The sequence below is a fragment of the Bubalus bubalis genome, chromosome 12, assembly GCF_019923935.1.
Source record: "Bubalus bubalis isolate 160015118507 breed Murrah chromosome 12, NDDB_SH_1, whole genome shotgun sequence".
NCBI classification, from domain to species: Eukaryota; Metazoa; Chordata; class Mammalia; order Artiodactyla; family Bovidae; genus Bubalus; species Bubalus bubalis.
In genome coordinates, this window is record NC_059168.1 from 72,602,680 (window position 1) to 72,615,811 (window position 13,132).

The 13,132-nt window shown below is 41.6% G+C and overlaps 1 protein-coding gene across 2 annotated transcripts in view; it reads left to right on the forward strand.

The window, feature by feature from the left end:
* The window catches only part of OTOF (otoferlin), a 91,915-nt gene that overhangs the window by 5,812 nt on the left and 72,971 nt on the right, over positions 1 to 13,132 (forward strand). Inside the window, exon 2 of one of the 2 annotated variants that reach the window (XM_006046218.4) lies at positions 9,042 to 9,100. In XM_006046218.4, coding sequence (XP_006046280.2) covers positions 9,042 to 9,100 — 59 coding nt within the window. Of the gene's footprint in view, positions 1 to 9,035; positions 9,101 to 13,132 lie in introns of those variants that run through there. The other variant, XM_044926148.2, reaches the window with a different exon arrangement.

Here is a 13,132-nt window from a genome sequence, read left to right on the forward strand (position 1 = left end):
GGGAAACACCACACTCTCTCTACCTTAGTGCCTGGGTCTGAAAAAAATGGGAACCAGAGCCATCAGTCACACAGAAGAATCAGTGTGAGGCAGCACCTGCAAGGAAGTACAGGTACATCCCTCTGAGCCAGAGGGATGGGGTTTACAATCCCTGCCCTGCCCCTGCCTCTCAGGTGGATCCCTGACCTAAGCCTGAGTTACCACTGAGTCCCTGGGTGTTAATAGGGTGAGGGAAGGGGAAATAAATAAGTGGAGGTAAGAAATTATATTTGAGTAAGATTTGCGGAAAACAAAGGGTAAGGGGTAGATTAGGCCTCCATCTAACTGAGAAATGGGGCAAAGGAAGGGACAACCTTCCCTGCAGGAACCCCAGGGACTCTACAGAACCCAAACCTGGCTCTCTGAGTTGCTGGCGATCTTTGGAGAGCACACACTATTTAAGGAACTGAAGGAATAGCTGCTTTCCTGGAAATTTTTTTTTCAATAGAATTTCTTCATTCTACTGTACCATCAGTTGTCATTATAAAGTTCAATAGAATGTGTTCCTCATAGGTGAAGAAGTGTTATTACAGGAGAGAATCAGAAATGACTGAACAATAAAGTCCTTAGAGACATGGAAGTTTTGACAGCATCATCAAGCACTTCTAGAAACTGGCATTTCTAGAACCTTTCACTCCCAAGCTGAAAAAATACACATTCTTCTCATATGTACACTGAGTACTTATCAAGACAGGCCATATACTAGGTAATTAAAGTCACAATACATTTCAAAAGACCAACATCTTACAGAGTATATTTTCTGACTCCACTGGCATTCAATTAGAAATAAAACACATAAGAGATCTTTAAAAGTTCCAAATATTCAGAAATTAAATAATACCCTTCTAAATAACCTGTGGCCAAAGAGAAAACAAAAGCAAAGTTATGACATCTCTAACTGGATGTTAATGAAAATACAACACATCAACATTTATAGCTTTAAATACTTACAGTAGAAAAGAAAAATATATACAATCAATGATTTAGGTTCCTGCCTTAAGAAACTACTAAAAGAAAAGCAAATTAAACCCAAGAATAAAAACATTATGCTAAGTGTAGTAAGCCAGGCTCAAAAGACCATATATCATAGGATTCCATTTGTATGAAAAGGTCAGAATAGAAAAAATATATAAAGACAGAAAATGGATTAGTTGTTGCCAGGGGCTGGAAAGAGGATGAAGGGAAGTGATTGCTAATGAGTATGGGGTTCCTTTTGGGGTGATGAAAATATTCTAGAATTAGTGATGAAGGTTGCCCAACTTTGGAAGTATACAAAACTCACTGATTTGTACACTTTCAGTGAGTGAACTCTATGGTTTGTGAATTATGTTTCAATAAATAAAAATGCAATCTAAATTATTAAATCCACGGATAATAAAAAGAAGAAATAGAAGACAAACAACACAGAAAAATAACAGAGTTTTTTTTAAAAAAATAATAAAATAGGACCGAGGAGCCTGGTAGGCTGCAGTCCATGGGGTCGCAAAGAGTCAGACACGACTGAGTGACTTCACTTTCACTTTCATGCATTGGAGAAGGAAATGGCAACCTACTCCAGTGTTCTTGCCTGGAGAATCCCAGGGACCGGGGAGCCTGGAGGGCTGCCGTCTCTGGGGTCGCACAGAGTCGGACACAACTGAAGTGACTTAGCAGCAGCAGCATAGCAAGATTGAGCAAGAAAAAAAAACAAGAAAACACAAACTACCAATATTAAAAAGGAAAGAGGGGATATAATTACATTAAAAGGAAAATGAGGGAATATTATGAATAATGTTATCTCAATAAATTTCTACAACTCTCAGATGAAAGAGACAAATCCCTTGGAAAATAACTGACGAACATTGACACAAAAAAGTCCAGTACCTATTAAAGACATCAACTTTGTATAACAAGGATAATAATGATGTTGATGGTGGTGGTGTAAACTGCTTTTCCATAAAGAAGACTTCAGGTCTGGATAGCTTCACTGGTAAATTCTAAAAAATACTTAAAGAAAAAATAATGCTAATCTTACACAAACTCTCAGAAAATAGAGAAGAACAAACACTTTGTAACTCATTTTTGATACCAAAATCTGATAAAGATTTTGTACAAATAGAAAATTAGAGCCTAATATCCCTCATGAACAAAGATGTAAAAATACTTAACAAAATATTAGTCAGTTGAGTAGCACTATACAAAAGAGATAGCACATCGTGACAAGTGAGCTTCATCCCAGGAATGCAAGGTTGGTTTAAAATTGTAAAAATAATGACTGGCTAGAACTCTAGTACCAATGTTGAATAAAAGTGGACAACCTTGCCTTGCTTATGATATGGATATAGAAATGGCCAATAAACACAGTAAAATGTGATCATCATTAGTCACTGGAAAAATTAAACTCAAAAACCAAAATCAATTACAACTTCACATGCACTAAAATGTAAAAGTCTGACAATAACCAAATGTTGGTGAGGATATAGAACAATTACATTTTTTTACATTGTGGATGGGATTATAAAATAGTATAATCACTTTGCAAATCTGTTTGGCAATTTCTTCCAAAGTTAAACATAAACATATGCTATAACCCAATGATTCTGCTATTAGATATTTCCCCAAGAGAAATGAAATGATAGTTGCACAAAAATACTTTTGCAAGAATGTTAAGCATCTTTACTCACAACATTTCATGACATTGAAAGCATTCCCAAAAGTATGAACAAGAAAATGGATAAACAAATTATAATCTATTCATACTACAGAAATTGCTCAACAATAAAATTGAATGAATTAAGATATATGCAACCACAAAACTGCATTTTGGGTGAATCACAAAAGTATTACATTGACTGCAAGAAGTCAGACACACAAAAGTACATTTTGTATGATACCATTTATAAAAGTTTAAAATCAAAAGTTAGAAATCAGAGCAGTGGTTTACCTATAAGGGGTAGAGATTGATGGAGTTGGGGCAGGGGGCGGTGCAGTGAGGGAATGTCTTGAGAATTGGAAATGTTCTTGATCAATGTGTCTTGATTATATGGTGAGCACAAAAGTATATGTATTTATCAAAACTTATTGAGTTGTGCACTTAAGATCTGTGAATGCAATACTGTAAAGCAATTATCCTTCAATTAAAAATAAATAATTTTTTTCAAAATCTGTGAATGTAAATTTTACCTTGTTTAAAAAAAGAGCTAATCATACCTAAAATACCTAGACTTTGAAAAATATTACATAAGATAAGGTAGAAAATTGCTCCTGATTATATACTACTAAAAATAAGCTACAAAATGTGATTCATAATAGAGGAAACCATTTTTATATTTAAGACACAACTTAAACGTCAAAAGAAAAAGCAGGACTCTTTAGCAGAAATAGCCATCTTTTAATTGGGTAATGAGCTATGTACTAGGCGTATAAGCACTGTCATGCTCTCCATTTTATGGATGAAGAAACTAAGACAAAGAGTGTTTAACTTATTCAAGAGCATACGGCCAGCAAGTGTTAGAGCTGGGCTTCGAACTCAGGGAGCCTGGCCCACGAGCCTACCATCCCATGGCCCCTTGTGCTTGTAAGGGACTTGATGCTTTACTCAGACTTTCACAGAAACAATCTCTTGCTGACCCTCACAGTGGTTCCAGGATGTAGGGTTGTCCAGGTTAATTGCCCCCAGTTTAGAGATGATGGGCTTCCCAGGTGGCACAGTGGTAAAGAATCCACCTGCCAATTCAGGAGGCACAAGAGAGGTGGGTTCAATCCCTGGGTCAGGAAGATCCCCTAGAGGAGGAAATGGCAACCTGTTCCAGTATTCTTGCCTGGGAAGTACTATGGACAGAGGAACGCAGCAGTCTACAGTCCATGGGGTCACAAAGAGTCAGGCACATTAGAGATGATGATTCTGAGACCCCAGGGGTTGAGTAGCCAGCTCCAGGCCTCCAGCCTGAGCCTCAGTACATGGCCCAAAACCTGGGCTAGACTTGGCTCTTTTTCTGCACACAGGGCCCTGCCTCCCCACAGTCATAGAAGTAGCTAGCCTTTGAAAAGGAGCAGGCTGACTGGAACTGGGGGGAATGAAAAGAGCAGTGCCACCCCTCCTGAGCTGCTGTGGGGGAACAGGGGGAGAGAAGATTCTGGGGCCATCACAGCACTGTGATAGGGAATGGGGCCAGGCCACCCTCCATACAGTCCATACCAGGCAGTGCAGACGGTGATCAGATCAGATCAGATCTGATCAGTCGTTCAGTCGTGTCCGACTCTTTGTGACCCCATGAATCGCAGCACGCCAGGCCTCCCTGTCTATCACCAACTCCCGGAGTTCACTGAGACTCACGTCCATCGAGTCAGCGATGCCATCCAGCCATCTCATCCTCTGTCGGCCCCTTCTCCTCCTGCCCCCAATCCCTCCCAGCATCAGAGTCTTTTCCAATGAGTCAACTCTTCGCATGAGGTGGCCAAAGTACTGGAGTTTCAGCTTTAGCATCATTCCTTCCAAAGAAACCCCAGGGCTGATCTCCTTCAGAATGGACTGGTTGGATCACCTTGCAGTCCAAGGGACTCTCAAGAGTCTTCTCCAACACCACAGTTCAAAAGCATCAATTCTTCGGTGCTCAGCCTTCTTCACAGTCCAACTCTCACATACATACATGACCACAGGAAAAACCATAACCTTGACTAGACGGACCTTTGTTGGAAAAGTAATGTCTCTGCTTTTGAACATGCTATCTAGGTTGGTCATAACTTTCCTTCCAAGGAGTAAGCGTCTTTTAATTTCATGGCTGCAGTCACCATCTGCAGTGATTTTGGAGCCCAGAAAAATAAAGTCTGACACTGTTTCCACTGTTTCCCCATCTATTTCCCATGAAGTGGTGGGACCGGATGCCATGATCTTAGTTTTCTGAATGTTGAGCTTTAAGCCAACTTTTTCACTCTCTTCTTTCACTTTCATCAAGAGGCTTTTGAGTTCCTCTTCACTTTCTGCCATAAGAGTGGTGTCATCTGCATATCTGAGGTTATTGATATTTCTCCCGGCAATCTTGATTCCAGCTTGTGTTTCTTCCAGTCCAGTGTTTCTCATGATGTACTCTGCATATAAGTTAAATAAACAGGGTGACAATATACAGCCTTGACGAACTCCTTTTCCTATTTGGAACCAGTCTGTTGTTCCATGTCCAGTTCTAACTGTTGCTTCCTGACCTGCATATAGGTTTCTCAAGAGGCAGATCAGGTGGTCTGGTATTCCCATCTCTTTCAGAATTTTACACAGTTGATTGTGATCCACACAGTTAAAGGCTTTGGCATAGTCAATAAAGCAGAAATAGATGTTTTTCTGGAACTCTCTTGCTTTTTCTATGATCCAGAGGATGTTGGCAATTTGATCTCTGGTTCCTCTGCCTTTTCTAAAACCAGCTTGAACATCAGGAAGTTCACGGTTCACATATTGCTGAAGCCTGGCTTGGAGAATTTTGAGCATGGTCTGGCTAATTTGAAACAATGCAAAGAAATAGGAATGGCAGGTCTCAGTCACAAGCAGAGTGCTTTGCCCTTCTTCTCAGCTCACACAGGGAAAAGAATAATGTCAGGTGCTGACACGGCCCAGAGGGCTAGGTCCTGGGCAAAACTGCCATGTCCCTGAAGCTTGTCCTCAGCACATTCTCTTTCCCCTTAACGGTCCACTCCTCCCAACCCCAGGCCCTCTCAGGATCCCAGGACACCCCCCTTCACTCCAGGTCTTCCTTTAGGGGGCTGCTCCCTGAGGGAAGAGCCTTTTCATTCTTCCCTTCACCATCACTATCTCTTGTCCTGCATCCCGCTCCTTCCAGCTCCGTTGTCTGCTTCAACCATTCAAACCTTTGCTCACTCTGTTCTCTGCCTGAGTCCATTCTCTCTCCCTTTCCCTCAATCTCTCTGAATTTCTACATTCCATCTGACCTTCCAGTGTTAACTGCCCATACTTCTACAATGTCTCCCTTGACCTGCTAAGTTGAAGTCATTTTTCTTTCTCCTGTGTTCTCAATTTATTTTCACTTTTTTGCATGCCAGCAACCAAATTTTGCCTTATATAGTAGCCTTTTACATGCCCGACCTATCCTCACCTTTGGATAGTAATAAGGTTCTTCAGATCACATCCTGATTCTAATTATCATTGTGAAACACCTGGCCCACCCTCCTCCATGGCCAAATGACTGTGCTTTCAGCAGAACTAGAAGACCCTTTTGCATGCGAGAATGAGTGAACATACACCAGCTCACAGCCCAGTTGCTACACGCCTGCCTATTCTCAAGGTCTGCTCTAGCAAGGTAAACTGGAAGAGAGGGCTGTTTGGTACAGATGGGATGTTTCGCACCCTTAAGTCACATTGCATGAAAGCTAGTGCTCCATCCCGCATGACGAGACAAGAATCTCATTTAGGATAGTAGTGGCAGCGTGGATATTTCCAAATGTCAAATGATATACAACTTACTTCGATTAAGCTTTGGACTCCTGGTCCGCTCTATTTGGATATATCTGATGTCATGACACTCATTACAGTGTGATCACAGAGTCTGCTATTCAAACTTCATTTATTGACTCAAGGAGGATTTTATTTCAAACCAAAGAGCTCAGCTCTATCCCATAAGCCTCCAAAGGAATGAAGGATGCTGTTCAATTTTCCTCATCTAATCTCCTGCTCATTCTGTCCACAAAAGCTCTCGCCTGTAGGGAACAGCCATATCCTTTCTCTCAAGCCTTATTCTTGATCTCGGTGGCAACAATGGTGATTGCATATTGGGATTTTCAATGGTTTTGTCTGAAAGTCATTTAAAATGGAGCTGAAATGTCAATAAGACTGGTATTGAATAGACGTGAAGTGGAAATGAACTTGAAATGAGTGAGTAATCCCCACTGATAACTTGGAAAGGGGCTCTGCTCTAGTGAATAGAAAAGGACCACTGGCATGATCGCTGCCCCTGTACAAATCCTCCTAAAAAGTGAGTTTCCAAAACTGCTTAATGACATTCTCTTTTCTTAATAAGTTGTCCTTTACACTGTTCTGTACCATTGATTTGATTTTTTTTCCGGAAACTTTTTTTTTTAATATCTAGAGGCAAAATTTAGCTCATCCTGTTTGACAATATTCAACCACATTTAAATCCCCGGAGCCTAAGGCAATGAGGTTTTACTGCTTTTCGAAACAGAGTCCTGATGTTTAAATTCTGCAGTGGCTGATTTCATGGTATTTTATGTCTTTTCCAATGAGGCTGTAGGAAATAGACAAGCAGAGGAAGGTTTGAACCCTGGTGGCTTCAGGCATGTTTGAACCCTGATGGCATCTTGCACTGTCCCTCCCACCCGCCCTCACCTCTGGCTGGGTTGCTCAGTTTCACTCCAGGAATCCCTTGAACACAGCCATATCCAGGCTTCATTACCATCTTCCAGGATGAAAAGGCCTTTGATTATTCCGAGCAGCAGGTCCTTGGGGGAGCCCCAATGCACAGATATGCTCGCCTGATTCTCAATTTGTGTTGCGTATTGCCTACGGGAAAAATTAAAAGAGGCTCAGGTATCATCCTTCATGCTTCCCTTTCCTCTCCCGGCTGCCTTGGGGTTTGTCGTTGAAATTTTTCTTTTCAGTTTTTTGTTTTGCTTTGTTTTTGTCCCTGGTTAGTGCTAAAGAGTCTTTCTCTCCCATCTGCCTACTCCATATCTCTTTTTTTGTCTCTAGCTTTTTCTTTATAGCTTTGTCCCCATTATGAGATGCCCCACATGCCTCCCCACATGCACCCATCCTCCAAGTGCACACACACACACACACATACGCACGCGTGCACACACACATACACACACATAAACACACACACACACACACACACACACACACACACACCCTTCCTCAGACCATCCACCTAGACACAAACACCCTGGCTGCCTCCTTGTCAGCTCCATTCTGAACTAAGACTTGCTTCTAAATTCTAAAAACCAGGCAAGCCCTGGAGATCTCTGTACCAAGCCTCATTACACAGATGAGGCCACCAAGGCCAGAGAAGAGAAGTGGGTCCCAGGGGACTAGGGCCCCCTCACTGTGGAGGATCAGAGGGCACTCACTCCAGCGCCTCTCTGGCTGGGTGCTGATCCTGCCAGGTCTCCAGGTATTTCCAGGGAGAGGAGCATGGCGTGCTCTCCCACCACCAAGTCTCATTTGAGTCCCCAGCCTGCCCACCAGAGACAACCCACACTAACCTTCAGAATGGGGCAGATTTCAACCTGGAAGTAGCGCTTCAGTGAAATGGTCCACTGGTTTAGGTTTGTTGTTGTTGTTCATTCGCTCAGTTGTGTCCAGCTCTTTGCGACCCCATGGACTGCAGCACGCCAGGCCTCCCTGTCCATCACCAACTCCCGGAGTTGACTCAAACTCATGTCCATTGAGTCGGTGATGCCATCCAACCATCTCATCTTCTGTCGTCCCCTTCTCCTCCTGCTTTCAATCTTTCCCAGCATCAGGGTCTTTTCCAGTGATTCAGCTTTTCGCATCAGGTGGCCAAAGGATTGGAGCTTCAGCTTCAGCATCAGTCCTTCCAATGAATATTCAGGGTTGATTTCCTTTAGGACGGACTGGTTTGATCACTTTGCAGTCCAAGGGAGTCTCAAGAGTCTTCTCCAGCACCACAGTTCAAAAGCACTGATTCTTCGGCACTCAGCCTTTTTTATGAGCCAACTCTCACATCTGTACATGACTGCTGGAAAACTGTGCCACCTGGGCAGCCCTGGTTTAGGTTGGTGGGGACTTGAAAGCATTCTTTAAGTTACAAAAGTGAAGCACAGTCACTGAAAATGTCAAACTCAAGTGGTAACAGTTAAAAAAAAAAAATCAAAGCATGATGCTTTCAGTATCTTCTCACTTCCCCTGCCCACTGATGACCACTTTTAATGGTTTGAGATCTTTGTCCATTCACAAATAAAAGAACAGTGTTTGGGGATTTTTAAATAAGCAATTTGCTGTCCAGGGAGGGCTGACTATAATTTCCTCTTTTCCCCACCAGGGCAGTCCTTCTACTCCCGGGTCCTGGAGAGCTGTGAGGATGTGGCTGACTTCGATGAGGTAGGAAGCCCTTGGGGCAGGACAAGTCCCTGCCCAGAGGGGAGCCAGCATCTCCCTGCTTCCTGGGTATGCACTGGGCCACACAATGGGGGTGGGGTGGGGGGGGTGCTTAGGTGGAGGGGCTCCTTGCTTCCTGGGAGGAGGCAATGATGGGAGTAGTGGAGGCATCTTCCTCTCTCCTCCACCCAGACCCCTCTCAGGGACCTCTGTACAGGAGAGCCCCATGTGGAGTGACTGGCTCAGACAAGGGCCAACGGGCCCATTCAACAGGCCTAGAGCAGCTTCCCTTCCCATGTTCCCTGGGCATAGGAAGCCCTCGATAACTGACCTGGCTTCCCACAAGTACAGTCTCACCCAGACCTCACCCCTTCCTCTCCAAGAATCAGTAGACTATTTCTCCCACTGTGTCTTCCCAGGAAGTTTTTTGTATTCTTTGGAACCTGGGTCGGGAAGATCCCTTGGAGAAGGGAAAGGCTACCCACTCCAGTATTCTTGAGCTTCCCTGGTGGCTCAGATAGTAGAGAATCCACCTATAATGCGGGAGACCTGGGTTTGATCCCTGGGGTGGGAAGATCCCCTGGAGGAGGGCATGGCAACCCACTCCAGTGTTCTTGCCTGGAGAATCCCTATGGACAGAGGAGCCTGGTGGGCTACAGTCCATTGGGTCATGAAGAGTCAGACACGACTGAGTGATTAAGCACAGCACACAGTTATTTCCCTCTTTTTATTCCATATTTCATATATTCTTGTCTTCTCTCTGTTTTTCTTGGTCAGAAAGAAAGAAAATCTTTTGCTAAAGATTTGTTTATCTCATTAATCTTTATAAGGAACCAGCTTTTGGCTTCATTAATCTTCCCTGTTGTTGTTCTCCATTTCATTGATTTCTGCCCTTTTCTTAATTATTTCCCTTCTGTCTATTTATTTTATTCTACTCTGTAGCTCTTTTCCTAACTTCTTGAGTGTTAAGCCTTTATTTTTCACTTTTCTTGTTCCTTAATAAATGTATTTAAATCCTGCTCTATGTACAGTTTTAACTGTATTCTATAAACATTTACATATAATATCTTCACTATTACTCAGTTTTAAATATTTCTTACATTCCCTTATGATTTTCTTTTTAAACCCAAGAGTTATACAATAATATGTTGTTAGTTTCCAAATATATTTATGAAATTATAGCTCCTTATTTTATTCACTTCTAATTTTATTGCATTATGATCAAAGAACAGAGTCTGTATGATATAGATCCTTTGGAATTTACTGAGACTTTTATTATGGCCTTAACTTGTGGTCATAAATGCTCCTTTTGTTTAAAAGGAATTTGTTCAGTGTGGGGTTCTATCTGTAACTCAGGATAAACTTGAGTGTATATTATATAAGGTCAAGCTTATTATTAATATTATTCAAATTTTCAGAGGTCCTGGTTATTTTTCTCTGCTTGATCTATCAATTTCAATAATGATGTAATAAAATCTACTGCTACAATTATTGATTTATGTATTTCTCCCTGCAGTTCTATCAGTTGTTGCTTGATGTGTTTTGAAACTTAACCAGTTGCATGTTACATTCATTATGGCTGTATCATCTTGCTTACTTTTCCTTCTACCAGTATTTAATGGCTTTCTATGTCTTTTATGTTGTTTTTGCATTAATTTCCATTTTATCAGATATTCAAGTTGTTATCTCAGCCATTTTGTTTCGTTTGCCTGGTATATCTTTTTCAATCATTTTAATTTCTTAGTATGTATTATTTCATGCTCTTATTTTCAATCATACTATGTTTTTAATGGAGAAGGCGATGGCACTCCACTCCAGTACTCTTGCCTGGAAAATCCCATGGACGAAGGAGCCTGGTAGGCTGTAGTTCATGGGGTCGTGAAGAGTCAGATATGACTGAGCGACTTCACTTTCACTTTTCACTTTCCTGCATTGGAGAAGGAAATGGCAACCCACTCCAGTGTTCTTGCCTGGAGAATCCCAGGGACGGGGGAGCCTGGTGGGCTGACGTCTATGGGATCGCACAGAGTCAGACATGACTGAAGTGACTTAGCAGTTAGCATGTTTTTAAAGTCAAATGTGTCTTCTTAAGGCATATATTATTAGATCTTATTTTTTTCCTCCAATATGAGAATCTCTATGATTTAATTGATTAGTTTAACCCATTTACCTCTGAAATTGCTATTACTATAAGGCTTATTTCTACCACCATCTTATTTTATATTTTCCATTAACTATACTTTCTGTTTCTTGTTTTCCCCTACTTTCTAGCTTTCAATTGGGTAAATGGAATTTTTCTTGTTAATTGAAAAGCTATGCATTCTATTTTTGTTTTCAAGGTAGTCACCCTTCCATACTCATATTTATGTAATCCTACTGAGTGCTCAAACAAATAACTAATTATAATTTTTCTTAATGTGACAAGTATCTTAATACTCCCTCATGCTTCTTTGATTTTCCCACTTCAGCCCACATCCTCATGCTGATATTGTCTAGGTTAGAATTTTAATTCTAGTTTCTTAGGATTGTGTGTTCTCTTTTTCCTTTATTTGTCCTAGCCATCTTTGTTCTTTTGGAAGACAATAGTCTTCACCACGATACTTGATCACCTTTACTTCTCATATCTCTTGAAGTATCTCTTGGAATTGTTTTTCTTCTTATTTGAGTACCTCCTCCAAAAGCACTTTTAATTTGAACCTTTATGTAGCAAACTTTCTAAAGCTGTATAAATCTGAGAACGTATTTCTTATTTTTTCAAATTGGAATGAGAATTTCACTAGATATGAAATTCTAAGCTTGAAGTTCTTTCCTTCACAACAAAATATCATTCCCTATTACTGGTGGGAAATCCAATGGTCACTGATTCTTGTCTGTTGGTGGGTGATCTTTTATTTCTCTCTGGAAAATAAAATACATTTATCTTTGAAGTTCTTACGTTTTATTATAATGTGTCCAGTTGTGGGTTTCCTGATATTTCCTGTTGTGCACTATTTTGTGAGCTCTTTCAAATCTAAGGCCTTTCAGCTTTCACTTACCATGGAAAATTCCATCTCCATTATTTTTTTTCAAATATTCAGTTTTTATATCCTTGCCTCTTCAGTTCCTATGATCAGATGTCAGTACTACTTCTAGCTCCATTTCTTAGCTTTTCTGTTTTGCTGTTGTTCGGTCATCCTTTCCTGTTGTCTTCTGAGGGAGTTCTTCAGATGGATCTTCCAGGTTACTAATGCTCTTTTTTCTTATGACTCCTTAAACTTGTTTCATATTGCTGATACCTATTTTTATGGACCATTCATTCTAATGATTCTGCTCCAGCTGTACAGTTCAATGTGTTGTCTTTCTTTTATAGACGAGGTACTCGCCCCATCTCTTTACTTTGCTCTGTTTGAGCTCCCTCGGTATCAGCTACCCTGGCTGGTAATGAGTACTGAGCAGCCATCAGAGGCTGCTGTGTCAGTCTCTAGGGGCTGAAGGGCAGGCGAGAGCACCAGGGGGCCCAGTTACCACAGAAAAAGTCAGGGTCTCGTCTCTAAGACTTAAAGGAGAGACATGGTTGACAGAAGGCAGGCAAGACTTTTTAGCAAACTAGCTCTGGGGGTTCAATGAAAGGAGGTATGAGGCAGCTGGTCTATCAACAGCTATTTGTTTTAAACCTCATCCTAGTAGGGTTTATGTCACAATTTTATCAGTCAAGGAGCTATCAGCCGTTGCCCCAGAGTAATGCCAAGGAGCGATAAGAACAGAACTTGGGAAGACTTCCTCCAACCTGCTCTCCCACAGCTATTTCCCCTCCCTCTCCCTTCCCCCCAACTCATGTGTCAGCTCCACAGCCTTTGATCTCCCTGGGCTTCCCCCATCTGCCTGTCTGTCTGTCACTTCCTAGAATCCATATTTCCCTCTTGGCTCTCCAGTTCCTACAGGGTTGACTTTGGGGTGAGAAGCAGCCATCCTAAGTCACCATCTAGGCTCAAAGCAGAAGCTCCACTTGACCCCAGAAGAACTTACCCCGTCTTTCCTGGTCTTGCCGCTCACATC